The sequence below is a fragment of the Simochromis diagramma genome, unplaced genomic scaffold, assembly GCF_900408965.1.
Source record: "Simochromis diagramma unplaced genomic scaffold, fSimDia1.1 OVJJ01000131.1, whole genome shotgun sequence".
Classification (NCBI taxonomy): Eukaryota; Metazoa; Chordata; class Actinopteri; order Cichliformes; family Cichlidae; genus Simochromis; species Simochromis diagramma.
In genome coordinates, this window is record NW_024387200.1 from 1,807,150 (window position 1) to 1,827,873 (window position 20,724).

At 40.6% G+C, this 20,724-nt stretch overlaps 1 protein-coding gene across 35 annotated transcripts in view; it reads left to right on the forward strand.

Annotated features, from left to right (window-relative positions):
- camk2b1 (calcium/calmodulin-dependent protein kinase (CaM kinase) II beta 1) overlaps positions 1-20,724 on the forward strand; it is a 76,847-nt gene that overhangs the window by 43,579 nt on the left and 12,544 nt on the right. For 4 of the 35 annotated variants that reach the window (XM_040050845.1, XM_040050844.1, XM_040050876.1 and 1 more), the window contains exons 13-18: positions 519-614; positions 7,411-7,448; positions 9,674-9,706; positions 13,411-13,479; positions 18,309-18,353; positions 20,460-20,508. In XM_040050845.1, coding sequence (XP_039906779.1) covers positions 519-614; positions 7,411-7,448; positions 9,674-9,706; positions 13,411-13,479; positions 18,309-18,353; positions 20,460-20,508 — 330 coding nt within the window. The remainder of the gene's footprint in view (positions 1-518; positions 615-7,410; positions 7,449-9,673; positions 9,707-13,410; positions 13,480-18,308; positions 18,354-20,459; positions 20,509-20,724) is intronic. The other 31 variants (XM_040050848.1, XM_040050847.1, XM_040050864.1 and 28 more) reach the window with 19 other exon arrangements.

Consider the following 20,724-nt stretch of genomic DNA (forward strand, 5'->3'; position numbering starts at 1 on the left):
ATGATGTTTTTTAGTTTAGTTTTAAAAGCACAGACGCTACAAATCTAACACATACTAACTGCGGCTTGATTCTGCATCATCATTGCCATCATCATCCTAACATTAACACTCTTCTCAGGTATTCTTTGAGACAAATGGCAAGATTTAAAGTGTCCCACATGGAAGTAAAGATTTGTGTCACTGCCTGATGTTTTTCTGTGGATTCTTCTGTCAAAGCAGCGACTCCATTTATAAAAATGCTTTCAGTGGTCTGTGTATATAAATTAATCCCCCTTCTAAACTAATGAGCCCCCGTGTGTCTCCGCCCCTTTTGTTCCTCACCTGTTATTTCCTTCCCCCACCCTACCTGCCTACCTCCTGTTGTATCCGACTCCTCGTCAATCACCTTCTTACTAAATATCACTCCACCCTTTCTCCATCTTGACCCCTTGTTCCTCTTTCACCCTTTTCTCACATCCCTTTCCTCCTGGCTTTGTAACTCTTTCTTCACGTGTGACTGGGTATTTGACTCTTAACAGTGGGCAGCAGGCAGACCACCGCTCCAGCCTCTGTCACTGCAGCTGCAGCAGCTGTGGCTGCAGCCGCCGGCACCACAGCGGGGCTGGTGGAACAAGGTATCACGGTGGCTCACCCAGGGCATGCCACCCCTCCCACCCTGCCCCTTGTCTGCACCTGTCTTTGACTCTTTGAACTTCTTCTTCTTCTGTTTTCCCTTTACTCAATCTTCTCTGCTACCCCTCCCTCCTTTCCGAGCATGGGAGTTCAGAGCATGATGGCTGACAACATTGCTAACTACACCTCCCCTCATCTCAACAGCTGCAGTATTAGCTATGCTTCCAGCTAACTATTACCGTGTTTTACATACGACAAATGAAAGAAATTTAAGCTTTTTCCTTTTCACATCTATTTTGTTAATAATTTTTAATGTGAAAGAGTTTTGCTTCTAAAACATGTGTTTAAAATACTCATTTAGTTTCTTTTTGATATCCTGTTATCTGACATTTATACAAATTAGTGACTATTTAATAGATTTTTAATTACAGATACAATATTTGCATATTCTGTTTTCAAAAGATTGCAGTACATTTAAAAAAACCCTGTCACTTTAAAAATAAGCTGAAGAAGCTGTATAGCAATAGTGATATATTTTTACACATAACAATATATTCTTATAAAAATGACTGGAATTTTACAAACTTTAGTAGCACTGACAACACCAAATGTTTCCATATGACACCAAATGTGACATCTTTAAAACCAATTTACAGTCAATGTGCACTATATGCTTTTTTTCCCCCAATGTAAAAGAAAGATACCCAACTTTTAATTTAAGCTAAATTAATTAATAAAACAAGGATTTTTACTTACATACAATGTTAAGATTTTTAGTTATAAAAGTTTAATTGGCGAACCCTTTTGATGCCCCATATCCTTTTCTAGAGGATCCTGAAACACATAACATAGAATCATATTAATACATATTTTAAAAAATCATTAAAAATGCACTGACACAAGAACAACTAGCAGAGTAATATTAAAACAAACACATACGTTCTCTCCCACTATAAAAACTCACACCTTCTGCGTCTGCTGGTAGTGAAAACACGTAAGAAATAAAATAAATAGCCCAACATTATGACTAACTCTGTCTACTCCAAGTATGTTAAAAAGCTTAAAAAGAATGAATATAAGGCCTATTTAATGTTTTAATGTAAGTTTCTTTTAATGTAACTGGGAAGTATTAATGGTGATCTGATCTATTGGTTTATACATATGTCTCTTCTTCATGTTAAAAACACCACTAACTTTAAATTTAATTTGGTAAGGAAGACTGAAAACATTTTTGTTTAATGAGAAAACCAGAAATTAATTTCCGCAAGATGACTAAATATTACAGCTTCCGTCTTTTTCAATCTATGTTTAGGCTGTTAAATTTGAAAAGGACCTAAAGAGTGGAAGCCCAGCTACTGCTGTCATTTACTATGTCAGCACATCTCTCATCTCCTGTCTGGGATTTGATAGTTGCTTCAGAGCCCATCACTGCTCTGTCATTACCACACACCCCTGTTCATCGTATTATCTTCATCTCTGCACAGAGTCACCGAGCATGGCCCAAACGCACTGCTGTCCTGTCTCTCAGTTTCTCTTTTTTTCTCCACTCTTTTCCTGCCATCTCAGTTGTGCCATCTCTGTCATCACTCGTTTTTACCCCATTCCCTTTTTCTGTATTCTGGCATTTTTACTTCTCTGGACATTGTTGATTTTTGAGTCATCCAATACTTTTCCACAACTTCACCAGTTTCACTCCCACTTTCCCTGTTTCCTCAAATGTCACATCTTACCTTTCCCCTCACTCCTCACTCTTCTTTCCCTTTCTCTTCTTTTCTCTGTCTGACAATGACACTGGAAAGTTCACCCCTGTAACTTTAAGGATGGAACTGCCTGAGAGCTGTCGGTGAATGCTGCATGGGGCACTGGACTGGTGCATGCGCTGCAACACAAGGGGACTCTGGTGCATGATGAACACTGTAAATGATGCAAGGCTGGGCTTGTTTTCATGAAGTCGAAGCCTTTTAAAGTTGTTGTTGTTTTTTTTAAGATAAGTCCCGTATTAGTACTTATTCAGTAATTGTGTTGTGAACTGAGCTGTAGGTTTTACAGTCCAGTTTCGTATGTAGCTGTATTGCTGTAACATGTAGTCATTGGTCGTTGGACCAATGTTTTAATTGTAAATGTTGGAGCCTTGTTGTTTTACTTTTCAGACTGAATGTAAGGCTTTGTTTTAGACAACCAGATCTAATTAAAGTCTGTTAACTTCAGCTTAATTTTTCAGTGGTGAAACTGAAAAGTGCTTTCCAAAAAAAATGTCTATTTGTAGTCCTGTAAACTAACCAATCACATTTGAGCAATATTTAGTTGCCTGTACATAACAGTCCACGTTGAGAGCAAGAAGTATTTTCCAGAATCCAAAAACAAGAAATCTTGAACAATCTACATCTGCCCTATCCAGGTATCCTGACTAAGAAAAACTCCAAAAACTTTACAAGGCTAAGTTCACGGGTTCCCAGATTGCAGTTGGCACATGCATTTCTGGATAGTTTAGACCAGATAGCAGTAATTGTTTGGCCTAACCTTGGCACATGCTTGCATGATGCTTTGGTCTACATGTGGCCTTGACTCAGGCATTAACTTGTGGCTCCTTTAACTCAGTCACAACTCAACCACATATTGGTTTGTTCTCAGGTGTGCTGTGGTATTTTTTCCCCCACATCAGACCACAGAAGACTCACCATAACCTATTTCAAGCCCACTATGTGGTGAATCAACACAGTGGTCATGTTTTAAGAAGTTATGCAAGGCAAGACAAAAAAAGACTTCATCGTCTGTCTAAACATATTAAGACAAAAAAATGATAAAACTCTGCAATGGCTGTATCAAGTGGTTCAGGTTGACCTAGCTGCCAAACAGCTGCACATCCAGCTGACGCACAACAGCCTAAGCAACTCCTATGAGCTTTATATCTTCCCTCCTGACAAATGTAACTTAGCTTGTAGCTTCAGCAACCACTTCAAGAAAAATGTCTATCTTACTTCCTCTTTTATTTAAAAGATGTGTTAAGTCTGTTAAATTGAAATGTAAGCTTAAAAGCCTCCCTTCACAGACCACAGATCACCTAAATTTTTTACCGTATCGTTCCTTGATGCCATTGTGCATCGGGGAATGCTCATAAGCTTCTTATCACTGTACATTTGCTTAGTAGGGTGCCCGTTTATGAACAGCAAAGAACTTCATGTGACAATCTAGCATTGAGCTAAGGAGACAGAAACAGTGGCTGTGTCCTTGTTTCTATAATCTACTGGGACACCACCGTCCTCTCTGTGTCCCTCAGCCTCCACGAGACTCCGATCAAATATTTATAGTGGACTGCCTCTCCATATCAGCCTCACTTTGCCTCACTGGATTACTAGAGGCCTTGTTCTTTTACACGTATTCATACATTAAAAGTACAAGTAAAATCTACTCAAACTCACTCCAACATCCTGCAGGACAGCAGCGGACAGTCTTTTAATCTGTCCTGGACTGTGTTATATGAAGAAGATATTGAGGGGCTCTTCATTATAGGCATATCTCTCCATTAGCTTATTCCGTTATGTGGGACTTCATGTGAATCAATGCCCATCCCTGCTTTGTTCTTGCAGTGGTCCATCTTGCATGATTTTAATAGAAATTTATTAGTGATGCCTTTGATTTAATCTCTTCCTCCTCTCTCTTCTTGCTTCATGTGTAATTTGTGGCAAGGTAAGGAGCACCCCTTGCTTCTAAACCTTTGGGTTGAACTAAGCTAATGTTGGCTCTTTTCAGATTTCCACAGCTATGCCTGGAACTTAAAGACATTTTTGGAAGATCCAGTTTGACTGAAAAATGTCACTTTGGAAAGCACATTTGAATACCTTCATCACTTCCACTCATGTTCTCCTTACTCTTCCTCTCTGCTCTCATATCCTCTCATTCTCTGCTAAGCCATCAGAGAATACGAGAGAATGAACTTGACACTATTTCTGACCCCATTTCTTCTCCTCAGTAACAACCGGCCTTTGGAAGGAGACTGAGGAAGAACAGCACAACAATTAAACATGCACATTCATGCCATCCTCACATCCCTCCAGATTACAAAGTGCTTATTTATCACTTCCTATTGCTCCCTTTTTGGCTGCTGAATATGCAAACCTCACTTCAAGCACAATATACTGAATCACTGAGGCAGAAAAGAAAAAAAAAAAGATGTAGTGTGCACACCCTATCTTCCATGTATTTTTCTCTCTTGATCTTTATCTTAATGGCTATTTCAAATGTGCTCTTATAAGGATACAGTTTAAATTTGGCATGGCCTGCAGTGGTCTTTGAAGTGACCGCTCTCTGTTTGGACTTCTGCTCCCCCAAAGAAATCAGCACACAGTCCGAATTCTCATCGACTTGAAGCTTCTGATCACTCAGTGTAGCTGCTTTGGTACATGTTTTGAAATGGAAGTGGGGAAATCAAACAGGAGGTTGATGTTCGGAGAAAGAGGAATGAGGGAGAGAGGGAAGGAAAGAGGGGAAAAAGCAAAAAGAAAAGAAAAAACAGCCAGACTGCCATAAATAGTGTTTTATGTAACATGGCTGGATACTGATGTGATTGCATCTGATTAGACTTGAAGCTGCACTCAGGCTCTTAGCAAAAAGTCACAGCAAGCATCTATGGAAGTAACACTGAGAGGAATCTGGCTTTTTAACTCCCAGGTGATCACAGCTAGATTATTTACTATAAGATAGGCACACTATGGCAGTGATAATGTAAACATCTTTGTACAAGGTAACCTGTATGAGATCTATGTATAGCACTGACATCTATACTAAAGCAAAACAATATTTTTGAGAATCTTTTTTTTCAAAAACAACCCAATTTAAGCATGTTTAAATATATTTTATTTGCCCTTTTGAGAAGGTAGATTTGTGCCTTCTGTATCATGCTCTAGCTATTGTCTTCAGGAGTAATTGAGTAATTAAATTAACTGAGTTAAGTGTTCACTTTGGTAAATTAAGACACCACAGACAGAAAATAATGTTCCTATTGTAAAATAATAATGATGATCAAAATAGGAACTCTAGAAGTCATAACTATGCTCTCCTGAAGTCATTTTTCTATCCTTGTGTTGGTGTTTACAGCTGTAAAATACCAACAAGCAAGAAAGTGCATTTTGGTACCAACTTTAAAGCTGTAGAATTGCACTAATTTGCACGTCCAATCTCATCATCTGGTGTCGTGTTAGTGTTAATCCTCTGTCCACATCCCCACAGATGCAGCCACAGGCTCCACTGACCAGCAAGCCAGAGTCTGGCTCTTACTTTGGAGCCCTCTGGGTGAACATGTAGCTATCTAATGCAATCAGACCACCTTACTTTCTGGGCATTAGCAGTGCAGTCACAGTAAATGCCCTGCGGACTGTCTTCTGTTGACTACACGCACTTTCCACTGTTGTAAAGGATTATGGGTATTATGCTCATCAGTGGACTTTTTCTATAGTATCGTTCTTTCTTTCCTGCTTTCCTCCCTCACCCTCTCGTTCATTACCCCTCATTAGAGAGCAGACTGAACACTAATCCTCCTTTGGGCCTCTGTGGAGTTCTTTAAGGCAGGGCTTATTGTTGGGTTTATGGCTGCCGTGTGAGGCAGCCATCTTTACTTTGACTTCCTCATGGCTTCAGGGAGACTTTAGCCTGAGAATTCATGTGAAACCATGCAAATGGAGAGTATTTTTATTTCACTGACAACAGCGTCTTTGTGCCAACTATTCTTAAGACAAACTGATGTGAAAATTCCATATTCGGAAAATTTCTAGTCTGTCTGCTTGTAGCCTGTTTGAGTGGCTCGGGGACTACAGCGGGCTGGCTTATAATTGAAAGGTTGGTAGTTCAATTCCCTGGCTCCTCCGCTTCATATGCCAACTTCTCTTTGGGAGCAATACTGTTCCCAAGGAGACAGTGAGATTTGTGTGGCTGTTTAAAAGCATAGAACTACAGCTACAGCCGCCTGGTTCAACTCAGCTGTTCATCGAAGCGGTCACACCCCAACCCTGAAGCCTTAACAAATGAATGAGTAAAAACAAAACCCAAAAACCTCCCATCAAACAGTTGCTGTCAAGGGGGGAAACTATACATAAAGCCCCAAACTGTTTTTTACCAGGCTGTAAGCACATTGTTGACTAATATAATGGTGGGCATTTAACATAAGAGTCAGTGGGGATTGACTGGTATTTAAAGCCAGCCTCAATGACCATCTTTAAGTACTGGTTTTTCTGCACTGGCTTAACTTTTCACCCTGCCACTTTGCAGTTTGACTACCTTGACATTAGTATTAAACATCTTTGAGTTGTTGTGCATTTGTAGTTCTATGTAAGCCTTATTAAGAAAGGTTGGTTTTAACTTTACTTTTCAGGCAGTCAAAGAATTCAGTTTTACAGGTACATGCTGTTATGAAATTGGGGGGGGGAAAAAGATCAAGGCGAGTTGTTTGACTAATAGATGAATCAATATACTCATACTGTATCCATCTGTAGACTCTAGTAAATTCAGGAGGTTGTAGTTGTTTAGCTTTGAGTCATTTTGTAAAAACACTTTTTTTTTAAGTTCAGTGTGCAAAAGGTTCCCTTTCTCTTTCAGCCTCAGGCAACCTTTTACTTATCATTACTCAAAATAGACTATTACTACTAAGGTCAGTAAAGAACATTATTTCAGTCAAATCCAGATTATCTCTGAATGCTTCAATGTAGGTTAAGGTTGTAGCTCATACCAAGACTCGCTGAGAAACATGGAGTTGCTATTGCTCAGCTACACCTTTAACTGGTTGTTTTTCCCTGTTTGTCATTGCAGCAGCCAAGACTTTGCTCAACAAAAAGGCAGATGTCAAGGTAAGGGGCACACTCTTACTTCTCTACCTATCTCCTTCCTTGACTTTTCCTCCTTCCTTACATTTTCTGGGCTAGAAACTCTGCTTCTTCTTCCTCTTCCCCATTTTTTTTCTGCTCGATTGTTCATTTCTTCTTAATCTTGCTAGTCTCACTTTTGCCTACAATGTCTTTCTTGTCATGTATGTTCTGTCATTGGATGTTTGTCTAGTGTTACATGTAAAAGTTGTGTTTTTTGGCTTGAGGTGTTGTGTATCAGAATGAGAGCTGCTGGATTTTTAAGTTATTATCTAATTATTTTATTAAAGTGAGTGGTCCATTCTGAATACACATCTGTACACACATCTGGATGTGTGTCTACATGTATGCGAGTCTGTGTGTGCTATGCGTATCAGCCTTCATGCCACTTGCCAGTGCACAAGCCTCGAGTAGCGCATCCTCCTGAAAGGACCTCTTATTTTGATTTAGCATTATTTAGCTCAGTGCCACCTCTCCATCTCCATTATTAAATCTAACCATCTGTCAGCCCTTCACATTTTGTTTTTTCATCACTTCCTCTCTCTCATCCCTCCATTTCTGCCTTTTGCTCCTCTTTCAATGCTTCTTTTTCCTCCTCACCCCATCTGGTCTTTAACCCCACATTCCTGTTCATCCATTTAATGAAGATCTCTCACATCCCACGCTCTCACATGCACACGCTGCAGTAGCACATCCCACACACAGCTATCATGAATGTGTCTGTGTGCGCCACGTACATGCAACGTGCTATTCATGCTTCTCAGCATTATACATTATATTAGGCAAAGGTTTGGGCACATGCACGTGGACATGGAGGTATGTGTGTGTTTGTAAGACTGTGTGTGTGTGTGTGTGTGTGTGTGTGTGTGTGTGAAAACATCCCATTTGTTTATCAGCTTGAAAAGAGACTGAACGTGCAAACGGGGCTGTGAGCATGCCTGCACACAAGTGTGCGTAAGCGTGGGTGTCCATGCGTGTGTTACACTCATGTGCAGCATCGAGTGTCCATGCGTGTGTGTATGTATGGATTTAGTGTGAGTGTGTGTGCGTGAATGTGTCCCCCCCCCTCCCGTTCCTCCCTGCGCAGTCGGTTCAGCAGGGAATGTGACTCCGGTTCCAGGAATAGCTGCCAGTCTGGACCCTGGAAACTCAGACGACAGAAATAGACGCTTACTTCCACTGCGGCGCACTCATTGCCTAGCAACAGGCTCCCCACACACTCGCCCCAAACCATTTCTAAAGGCGTCTTCTTCATTTGCTGCCGTCCCTGCTTGCCTCCTTTTTCTCCCTCTTCTCTTGTTTCTTCTTATAATCTCCAAATGTCCTTTTGTTCCTTTTGAAACTCTGAGCTCCTCTCATGGTCTTCTCCTCTTCCTGCTTTTTCTCCCGCTGGCTCATTAATGCCTAATGACACCTGACGCTTTTCAGTTGTAGCACCTGTCCAGTGCAAGCAAGCGGTCTCTCTCTGGCACTGGTTGCCCACCACCTTTCACCTCCTTCGACGCCAGCTACTGCTCAGAGGAACCAACATATTCTGCATTTTAAACAGTGTAGTTATATGACACACTGTTTATCCTTATTAAGTTTACACTAGTTATTATATACACAATGTGCAGATTTCTTTAGATTAAAAGCTGCAAAACAGTTTTAGATGAATGTAAAATAACAACATTGAGAACATTTATTTTGGTCTCCGATAAATTATTGATGCATTAATGCAACATGTAACAACAAAATTCAAGCCAGTTGTGATTTTAAATTTAAGATGAAGTCTGGGAAAACGCTTACATAATAAATCTTGCAGTTCCTTGTCATGCTATTTTCTTACCGTGCCATCTTCCCTTTCACTGTCCCCGAAGCAATAGGTTGAATTTTTGCCTTCTGACTCTTCCATGAGCTGACTCCTCTTCTAATTTTCTCTCTCTGATGGCCTTCGCTTCAACCACTGCTCCTTTCACTTCTTTGAAGGAGCTGCTCCTCCTTCTGCCTTTTCTAAGCTGTATAGGAACTTCTCTTCACTTGCCATCAAAGTGTACAGCTTTTGGTTTATGCTGACAAGTTCTATTTTGCTCTTTGTTTTTTAATTTCATTTTTTTTGACAGTGCACTCACTTGTTGTTTTTTTGGTTACTTTATTTTCCTCCCCATCCCTCCTCCTTCTACCATCTGCTCATCCATCAATAAACCCATCCATCAATTGCCTGAGGACAGAAACGCAAGTCCAGCTCTACTGTCCAGTATATGGTGAGCATCCTATTTATGCATTTTGCCATGTCACTTCTTTTTTTGTTCCATCCCTTATGGTCTCCTTTCTTCCTTCTGTGTAATAGATTTGAGACTCCCTTCCTTCACTAACTTATTATTCTGTGGCACAGTGGGTGCCGATTCATAAATCATTTTTATTCAACAGCAGTCAGATGTCATGTAGGCACTTCTTGTTAAAAATGCTCTGGTGTACACGAGGTAATGCATTTTACATGACGGCAACAGCAGCACCTTGTTAGGAACTACAGAGGCTGAGTAGCTTCTGAGCGGCAACAGCTGCCATGTCACATAAAGAAAATGACAGCGTATACAGAAAGTTATATTTCATTGACAGAAAAAACCAGGCACAAGTCACAGCAATGGTCTCACTCGCTTGATTGACAGGCCGGGATGATCCTTGCAAAGTACGGCGTCACGAGAATACTCTGAAAACGTAATGGAAGCAGGGTGTTTTAGTTCCATCAGAGTTACTCCAGGGATGTTGCTCCAGATCTGTCAGGCACACACTTTTAGAACGGAGCCAGTACTTGTAGTTTTGAGACAGAGCCCTTGAGTTTAACAAGGTGCATACTTCAAACAAGAGTAAAAGTATAATTATTTAATCCTCCACCTCTAAGAACGCTATAGTTTTCACCTACTACGCTGAATCTGTAACCTATGCTGACCATTCACAGAGCAGATGCTGCAGCAGCTGGGCAGCATATGAAATTCCATAAAAAAACATGTTGAATATTAAATATTGTTTAATAAGGGTTTCATCCAGTGTGTTACAAGCCCAGCAGCCCACCTGGCCTAAGGTGACTCCCCACGAGGCTCTGGAGTTAAGTTAGCTCAGGACTCCTATTAACCTACTGTTCCTGTTAGCTATACTTCATCTATTCAAAAACAACTTAGGGAAAAAAACTATAATAGGATTACAAATGAATAAAGAACCAGGCAAATATCAGAACCTAATACTGTTCAGCTGATATTCATGCACTAATGTCCAGTAATTACTGATTACAGTAGGCTAGGTCATTGATTGCTGTGGCTCGGTTCTCTCTCGCTGTTACAGGCTGTAAAGGGGAAATCAACTCCTCACTTGACTCGTTACCCACGGTGTTTGCAGAGGCCAACATGCATGTGCATCAGAATTGGCCATTACAGCGGATCAGCATACTTTACTGTAGATAAACATTAGTGTGCAATTTTTCCAGTGTACTACTCACAGTGTATCAATGTATTTATTGCCACATTAACCTGTGAATATTGCTGTATGAGGTTTAAGAGCAGAATATACAGTATGTGGTTCACATATGCCACTGAGTTCTCCTCTGCAAATGTAAAAATAGACCAGTCTTTTACTTTTAAGCAAGGCGCGCATGTTCCTTTTACACAGAAATGGGTCAAAAAGTGTTCCAGTTTTTAAATTAAGCTTCTGGTATACTGGAAATGACTCCAGCGTGTGCACTTATTTTGTCAGTACCAGCTTGACTTTAGACAGTCTTAGGTAGCGTTTAGATGTTTACTTATTTGTTTTAAACAAACTTGGGAGAAAAAAGCAGGTTTATAGCACAGTACTGCATCCAAACGCTGAAGACACGATCACAAAACAACAGCCTGGCTTTGCCTGACTAAACACAACATGCAGTACATGCAGTACAAAAGTCTGATCTAGGGCACATACACTCTGTGAATGGTCCATGTACCCTACATGTTCAGTGTCATACTTGGAGGATTTAAAATGAAACAGGAATTTGCATAAGAATATTAAACCACACAGAATTACTAGTTTCAGTTCACTTATTTCTGACCCCTAACTTCTTGCCCTGCCGTTACGCAGAAGGAACCTTTTTTTCCTCTCCGATCTTCTGATCTGGCTCATCCTTTACCACACTTGTCATCTCTTCTGCACCTTTCCCTCCTTTGTTCTTCCTGTACCCATCCTGGAAACCTCGTGTGGATACTTTAACCCCCTTTTAACCCCCATCCATGGTTATAATTGTCTGTGATCACTCCTGATGTCCGGTGTTCTGTTTCATAATTTAGAAATGATCTAATGGACATTTTGCTTTCAAGATGACAATGATTGGCAGTCGTCTCCACAACTGGCGAGCCGTAGCACTGCTGTCATCATTCCTTCTTTTTTTTTCTTTCAATGCCTCCCTGAAGTGTTAGCAGTTTTCTCTCCACAAACACACATGACGTAAATGCTAAGGCCCCGAGTTGATACTGCAAACACGCTCTGACTAAGACGGCTCACGATGGTATCGTTGCTTTGAGGAATGCATTTCATCGTCACAAAGGCAGCGGAGTGACAGCCACTTTGTTTGGTGTAATTTGTGTGTGAGTGTGGAGATTTGTTTGGGAGTGGCTGTGTGTGGGTTACTGTATGGGTGCTTAAAATTTCTATATGTCAGCTTATAGTCAGCTAACACCAGCTTTTACTTGCTGTTTAGTGCGTGCTTGCATTATGTGGTGTTTTCGCACCATATGTGTGCTGGCATCCTCTCCTCTTCTCTCTCCTCTCCTCTCCTCTCGTCTCCTCTGAGTAAGCCCAGTGGCTTAAAAAATTCATATTATGGTAAACATATACACCCACAACCACACACACATCAGTCTTCATCTTTCCATCTTGAAAGTCAGTGTTAAAGAGTCACCATTACAGTCACTCTGATTCAGCACTGCTGCAGCACCAAGATTACCAAACATTTTGTTTTATTGAATCTTCTGGGCTTGTTTAAAATGTGCACTTTTAAATTCTCATATATTGTGCTTATCTAATTAATGTTAGGTGGAATCATTCACTAGCTTGGCAGCACACCAACATCATGCCATATCTTAGCCAAGTCTTAATAGGGGATTAGGTAATCCTCCTGATTACTTAAGACCTCTTGAAATTTCACTTACAAGCAAGATTGCTTGCATTTTACTGTATCAACTCACATAATTACCATTGACGTAATTGTAGCTTATTCACTGTCACACCCAGGGCTTGATCCTTTGTAGGGTTTAAACTGGATATTTCCCCCCCAGCAGGATTACAAATGTAATGTAGATTCAATGCAAAAATAATTTGGATCAATCTACGCTCCAAAGAGCCGGCCGCTCTTTGATGTTTGATCTTCAAAAGAGCATTTCATCCAGGCTTCTAAAGGTGATTCACTACGGCCAAACGGCACAATTGAATCGTCTTGATGTGGAATCCCAAGCAGGGGAAGTCACTTGTGACATCACGATGATGTCAGAGTACCCCTCAGCCCGTGGTGTCACCTGAGAATTACAGATCAGTCTTGAGAGTGAACGTTTTAGGATAATCCCTTCACAGTTGCTGCGTCTGCCTGCCACCTTCAGGCCTCACTGGGATGCACACCTACATGTATCCTACTACTTTGCTCTGATCCGCACGGTACAAATTAAATAAATGAAACACAGAACAGCAGATAAATTCTGAACGATGATTATCAAAATGTTGCATTGAGTTTTTACTGAATGAAAAGACAAATCCTAACTCTTTACCTTACATGAGAGCCACTAAGGTGAGACCCTCAAAGTTGATTCTGTCAAAGAGACATATATGTGCTAATTCCAAAAACACACGAGCACAAGCATGGACACACACTCACAAGCCCACCTCTTGCTGTTGTTAACACTCTTGTTGTGTCTCCTCCTTTTCCTTACCTTTCCTTTCCTTTCCTGCACAGCCCCAGACAAACAGCACCAAAAACAGCATAGTCACCAGCCCCAAAGGAAACATCCCTTCACCCGCTCTGGTATTTATCTCCTAACCCGCCCTTCACCTGTGTGTTTGTGTGTGCCCGACTTCCCGCCGCCCTTATGTCCTTTAAGACCCTTACCTTCACCCTATCCCACACCTTTTCCTTCACCTTTGTGTGTTTTTCTTTTCTGTCCATTCTTGTTGGTTTTGTTTGGTCTTTATCGAGCCACTGAGATGGCCAAAGCAGTCGGGTAGGTCGTAAACCAGCAGTCGTGTCAGGAAGCATTTTCCCACGGCAGTTGGGAATGCTTTGTGACTTGGACTCGGGTTGATAGTCTACCGCCATGTTGTTTTCTCTGTCAGTGTAAGTTTGCCAAAGACAAATAGACAACCAGTGCCTGCAGGGACTGTCACTGCGATTTACCCCCTTCCTCCTGTATTGAAGCTGTCCCCCACCGTGTCAGTCCAAAGGTCTGCAGATTGTCCTTCCAGCGAAAAAAATTCCACCCGTGGATTTTAGAGAATTCCTCTGTAAAATTGGCTGATGTTTTGGAATAAAAACCTGTAAGCTAAAAAGGCCCACAGTACACAGTCTTGTTTGTCAGCTTGTTAGAAAAAACATGTTTGAACTAAATCCAGCTACTCTCTCTTGCCTATGGATTTGTCTTTTATGTCAAAAAATGATGTTAAGTCCATTGTCAAATAGTTGGGAAAATTCAGCGATATTGCGAGTGAGGTTTTCTTATGGAACAGAAATGGGGAGTTCTAGTTTCCCTTTGGGACTCTTTATTGTTCTGATTACTATATATACACAGGGCAGCAGTTTGGCTTTATGTTCTAGAGGGCACTCTAGTAATCTCACCAAAGTAGATACAGTAGGATGCAAAGGTTTGGGCAACCTTGTTAATAGACATTATTTTCCTGTATAAATTGTTGGTTGTTACAATAAAAGATGTCAGTTAAATATATCATATAGGAGACACACACAGTGATATTTGAGAAGTGAAATGAAGTTTATTGGATTTACAGAAAGTGTGCAATAATTGTTTAAACAAAATCAGGCAGGTGCATAAATTTGGGCACCACAAAAAAAGAAATGAAATCGATATTTAGTAGATCCGCCATTGGCAGAAATTACAGCCTCTAAACGCTTCCTGTAGCTTCCAATGAGAGTCTGGATTGTGGTTGAAGGTATTTTGGACCATTCCTCTTTACAAAACATCTCTAGTTCATTCAGGTTTGATGGCTTCCGAGCATGGACAGCTCTCTTTAACTCACACCACAGATTTTCAATAATATTCAGGTCTGTGGACTGAGATGGCCTTGTTCTTCTGCATGAATGCCTTAGTGGATCGAGAGCAGTTTTTCGGGTCGTTGTCTTGTTGAAAGATCCAGCCCCGGCGCAGCTTCAGCTTTGTCACTGACTCCTGGACATTGGTCTCCAGAATCTGCTGATACTGAGTGGAATCCATGTGTCCCTCAACTTTGACAAGATTCCCAGTCCCTGCACTGGCCACACAGCCCCACAGCATGATGGAGCCACCACCATATTTCACTGTAGATGTTTTTCTTGGAATGCTGTGTTCTTTTTCCTTCATGCATAACACCCCTTGTTATGCCCAAATAACTCTATTTTAGTTTCATCAGTCCACAGCACCTTATTCCAGAATGAAGAGTTGTTTTGAGACCCCCTTGTTGCTACTCTTCAGAGAAAATTAAAAGAGGAGGGAAACTTACAATTGTCCCCCTTAAATACTCTTTCTCATTATTGGATTCACCTGTGTATGTAGGTCAGGGGTCACTGAGCTTACCAAGCCAATTTTAGGTCCAATAATTAGTTCTAAAGGTTTTAGAATCAATAAAATGACAACAGTGCCAAAATTTTGTTTAAACAATTATTGCACACTTTCTGTAAATCCAATAAACTTCATTTCACTTCTCAAATATCACTGTGTGTGTTTCTCCTATATGATATATTTAACTGACATTTTTTATTGTAACAACCAACGATTTATACAGGAAAATAATGTCTATTAACAAGGTTGCCCAAACTTTTGTATCCCACTGTATATAACACAGCAGTAAGTGAGCCAGTTCCATTTAGCATCATGTGTAGCTATATGAGCTTTTTTTTTTTTTTTCCACAACAGAACGTTTTTCTTTTTGCCAATGTGTGTGTTTCTGTTTGACTACATGTGATGCTAACTTTAGCACTCTGCTTGGCACATGTACAATGACTCACATTCAGGGTTTGAATGGAAGTTCACGTTTACGTGTTTCAAAGTCTTTGTGGTAGTGTGGGTTCAAGCATGGAGGACAGGTGTTTATTGCTGATCCTTGAAGGGAATAGAAAGTAGGAGGGCAGCTGCAATAATCGCACTGTTACCAGGGACTTCATCTAGTTTGTGTTCAGCCATTTGGTGCATTATCTCCTTAATTACAGCAGGGGACTGACATTCTTCCCACCTGGAAGCAGTAGGCAGGTGGTGGTAAATCCACATGAATATATGTTTATATATATATGAATACATTAGTGCTTCGTTTAAATGAATTCCTTCTAGAGTGAAAAAGGGGAAATCATTTAATTAGCTGCACAGCAAAAGCATCCCTAGTAAAGCATCAGTGTTAATGTAGGGTCAACAGGGACGTGTCACCATCGAACCCTTCCCCCATCTGATGATGCCATCAGCACGTGTCCCCCCCCCCCCCCCCTAATCTGCAAACCCCAGGTACTTTGTTCTCACTCATCGTCTTGTCCCACGTTGCCACCGGTGTCTGTTGCCCTAGGAGATGGTTGCCTTGACAACACCACCATCATCACCAGGGAGACAGCTGATGATTGGTCATCACAGAGGTGTCACTTCCTGGCGGGGGGGCTACACAGGATATTCTACATCGAGTGACAGCTCCTAGTAGAGGGAGAAAATATCTCTGTCTCCAGTCTGAGTCATCAGCAATCAGTGGCTACTGTGTGAACTTGAGAGGAGGCAAGCCTTTGAGGGTTTCAAGACAAAGGTCAAGTACTGGTGTAAATGTGGTAAAACTATAACTGTTATAGCAGAAAGTGGCAAAGAAAGAGTACAGCTTTGTACCTCATGTGGTGATTTGCAAGCTGCAATACAAGTGCTAAAGGAGATATTTCTGCAGTATCGAGGTGGTACGTGGACAGAATTGCACAGTGAATATGAAAAACAAAACAAAATTGCAGTGTAATTTAGGGTTTTTTGTTTTTTGGTGGATTTGAACAGCTTTTATCAGAAGATAGCATTGATAAACAGCAGAAAGTGAGACTCTAGATAAAAGCACTTTCATGGATTCAAATAAAGTAATTGCGAATTTTATTAATTACCAGATGAAATAATAGAAAATAGTCCAGATAAATTACTGAAATTGCAAATTAGAAAATGGAAAAATATATAGTAATGAATGATTGTTTATAAGGAAACTGTATGGCAAGCAGTTAAACTTAATTCTATATAGAGTATGTAGAAATATACTGAAGTAGTTCGCTGAAATGATTGATAAAAAGTTGCAATTCATTAGCTAGACGTAACTACAAGCAAAATGGTTAAAATAGCCAAAAGTATAAATTAATGAGGTGAGAGTGGTTTGGGTCTGCCTGACGGGGGTTTGGGGGTATGTCAGATAAAAGATAAAACTTGGGAACCACTACCTTGCTGTACTTTAAGACACAGCTTAGTTTCAGCATGAAGTTTAGTGCTGGTAGCAGCAAAATTAGCATGACAAATTGTTATATGGCTAATCCTGTTGAGTGATTGAGCCATTTCTTTGCACATAGTCCTGAACAACAATAGCTGTTTCTGATTAAATTCCATTTCAAAAAGGACCCTGAAATGATGCCAGCGTCTGCCCGGCAGTGATCGCAGTTTCTGTTGAGACGAGTGTGAAAGAACAGAATGACCCGTTTTTCATCTTGTGGGGCATCTGAGTCTTTCTGCTGGGTATGCCAATGTTTTGCAAGATGTTGAGGCCATTTTCTTTTAATCTGTCACATTATATTTTATGCATATTGTATGAGCTGGCTGATTTTTGTCATTATGCCTTTGTCCCTTTCGATTTGCTATTTCTGTGTTTTGGCATGCATTTCCATCTTTTCAGGCATAGAAAGCAGTTTGAAATTATGCATGCACAGCAGGGTGGTGCAGAAATAAGGAGTACCCATGTAAACAAAAGCCTAGATAAGTTAAAGTTCAAAAAGATGTCACAGCTTTGAGTGCAACTTCATGCCATCTCTTCCCTTAGGCTGTGTACTTACTCTGTGTATGTGTGTATTTGCACTTGTATTACTTATGTTGTGGGGACATATGTAGAGCTGTTTATATTACGGGGACTCGCCTCCGTTTTGAGATTTTAAAAAACAGGTCATTAGATTTTAGTGTAAGGATGTAGGATAAAATGATGGTCGCAGTAGTTGGGGCGCAGTTTGGGTCAAGTCTTCAGGAAAAGAAGAAAAGTCAATGTAATGTCCTCTGAAGTGATGCAAAAAAACACTGTGTGTGTGTGAAATTGCGTGAGCACTGATGTGCCCATTGCAGATTAATTTGTGTGTGTGCGTGTGTGTGTGCGTGTGTGTGTGTGTGTGTGTGTGTGTGTGTACAGGCAACAGAACTGACTCCAAATTACAGTTTTCAGTTCATCCACCCACTCTATGACCTCTCTTTTCTGCCATCCTTAACAAGCACTTTCTCTTCATACAACATTCATGTCACTCTTTCTGGTACACTTGGTTCATTTATATTTACGTTTATGTCAAATTCTGCTCTCTTCCTTTCCCTCCCTCTCTTTCTCTTCCACTTTTTCTTTACTTGCTCTCTTTTATTTCATCTTCCTTCATCTCCCCTCCTCATTTTCCTCTTCCTCCAGGAACCTCAGACAACTGTCATCCATAATCCGGTGGACAGGACAAAGGTATACGTCATTCCCCAGTCCAGACCTCTTCTTTCTCCTGCTCTGTCATTCTCCTCCTCTTCCTTATCTTCTCCTCTCCTTTGATATTTCTTTTCATGCTGCATCTGTGCGAGTGCAACATGGCTTTGTGCACTTGTCTATGTGTGTAACTAAATATTAATCTCAGATAAAAGTCTGTCTGAAGGGAACAGGTGCTAGGTAGCGAATGTTGTTTACCCCAACAACCAAACTTGTGTTAGTCTGCCACCAAGGGGGACCTCAACACACGCATGTATTAGGATTAAGGGAATTCTAACTATACTTAATGTCTATTCAAGTGAGAATAGTGGCAGTCCTTATAAGCTTAGATGTCATGTTTGAGCTCAGATGTTATATTTTAGCCAATGAATGGAACCTGAGACTGGTGTCTTTGGATCTTTAAGACTGTTATATTCAGCATTCAGCATTGTAATTTATATATATATATATATATATATATATGATATAGGTAAAACTTTTTATTTGCATTATACTGACTGATGGTGTCTTGTTGTACCCTCTCTTACTGTCATATAATCTCTTAAAAGTTGCTGGTGTAACCAGTGTGAATGTGTATGTGTTTATAGCTTGTGCATGAACATGCATGCCTTTGCAGTAAGATCACTTCCTCATAGGCATGACTGAGGTGTTTTTCCCGAGTTGTTATACCCAAAGTGAGAAGTAGCAGAACTTTTGTTTTTTAATAAAGCGCAGTGATCTTTTGATTGTGGGTCAGTTATATGTGTGAAATACAGTACATGACTTTGAATTCTCACTCTCCAAGCTCAAACAGAGGCTATGCAGGAAGGCGATGAAAGTATGTGGAAGATTAGTCTTCAGTGCAGTTTATGTTTTCACACCCGCCTGGTTTAAAGAAGCACACTTGACCTCTTTAGCACTTACTCACTCAGCTCTGTCCATCTGGTAAGTTAAGTTTGATAGATTCTGGACTTTGTGAGGCAACAATAAAGAGGAGTCGAGATCAAGTAAATGCGAGGCTTCAATATGTGACCCGAGAAATGAATGTCGCATAAAAGAACAAAGAAAATAAATTCACCATATTTACACAATGAATAGTTTTCAAAGGAGGGTCAAACAAAACGAATAAGATGCAGAATGTCGCAGGAAACATCTCAATGATTCAAACCAAAGAAAACAAACTGTAGGCGTAATCACACTTTTAATTATATTTCAAATAGTTGACAATCCTTTCCACACTTCTTTCCTTCGCATTCACATGAAAACAGTTTTTCTTTTCGCTCTTCCTCTCCGGTCAGGCCACCAGCTGCTCTTTAAAAGGCTATGTATGAAACCACTTTGGTGCTTTGTGCTCGTGAGGCTGTTAGCACACGTGCATGCTTCTAATGAGGTCACAGAGTCTCTCAACTCTTCATGCAGGGGAATTTAGGCCCATTTAATCTTCTAATTGGAAATGAGAAACTCCTCCTCTGGCAAAAGCCTAAGAAGAGGGAGACAGCCAGCCAGGCAGGCAAGCAGGCAGGCAGACGGGTAGATGATTAGATTTGAGGGATGCAGCCCCTGATTAAGATGACAACATATCGCCCTGTGAGAATCTGTTCTGTCTACTAGCGTTATTGAAATGGAAAGCAGTTTCTGTCAGTTTTAGCATGATATAAGTGCTCCCACTGAAGCAAAGGCATCATTTGTCCACTTGGTGCAGTACACAGATAGGACGAAGCTGCATGAGTAGAAGAAAAGAGGTTTGAGTGTAAAAAGGTTAAATATAGACTGACACTTTTAAGTTTTTGAATTGTTAATGCAAAAATAAGTAAACAAATAATAGTTACAAAGGCTGGATGATAGTAACTAACGTATTTGCAGTTCGATTTTGTGTTTTGCTTATGAACTAAATCCACAGTAAGTAACTGGTCTTGGTGTATTTTACGCTGTTTTGGGTTTGTAAAGACATGACATGACAACATAGGGTGCCCCCTGCTGGCCAGTCTTGTGTCTGTGTAAATCAAGTCTCATTGCCCTTCTTGTGACGTCCCTCTTCATGTGCATTCAGCGCGAATGTGTGCCCTGTCATGGCCGAACCTTAGCTAACTGTTTATCTCTGATCTCCAGGAATCGTCGGACAGCAGCAACACCACTGTGGAGGACGAAGATGTGAAAGGTAAGACTGCAGATAAAAGGAGAAGCTGTTTGCTCCGAATGAAAAGTCACAACACTCCAGGGGTCTTGACCAGTTTTGGATCATCACTTGACATTTCCAGGCTTTTGTTTGTCACTGCAGTCAGTCAGTGAACAACTTGTGTGACAGCTGAACTTAACGTGCATCTAGTAATCAAAAATTTCAGGAGCCAGAAAAGTAATTTTTTAAACAACAGAA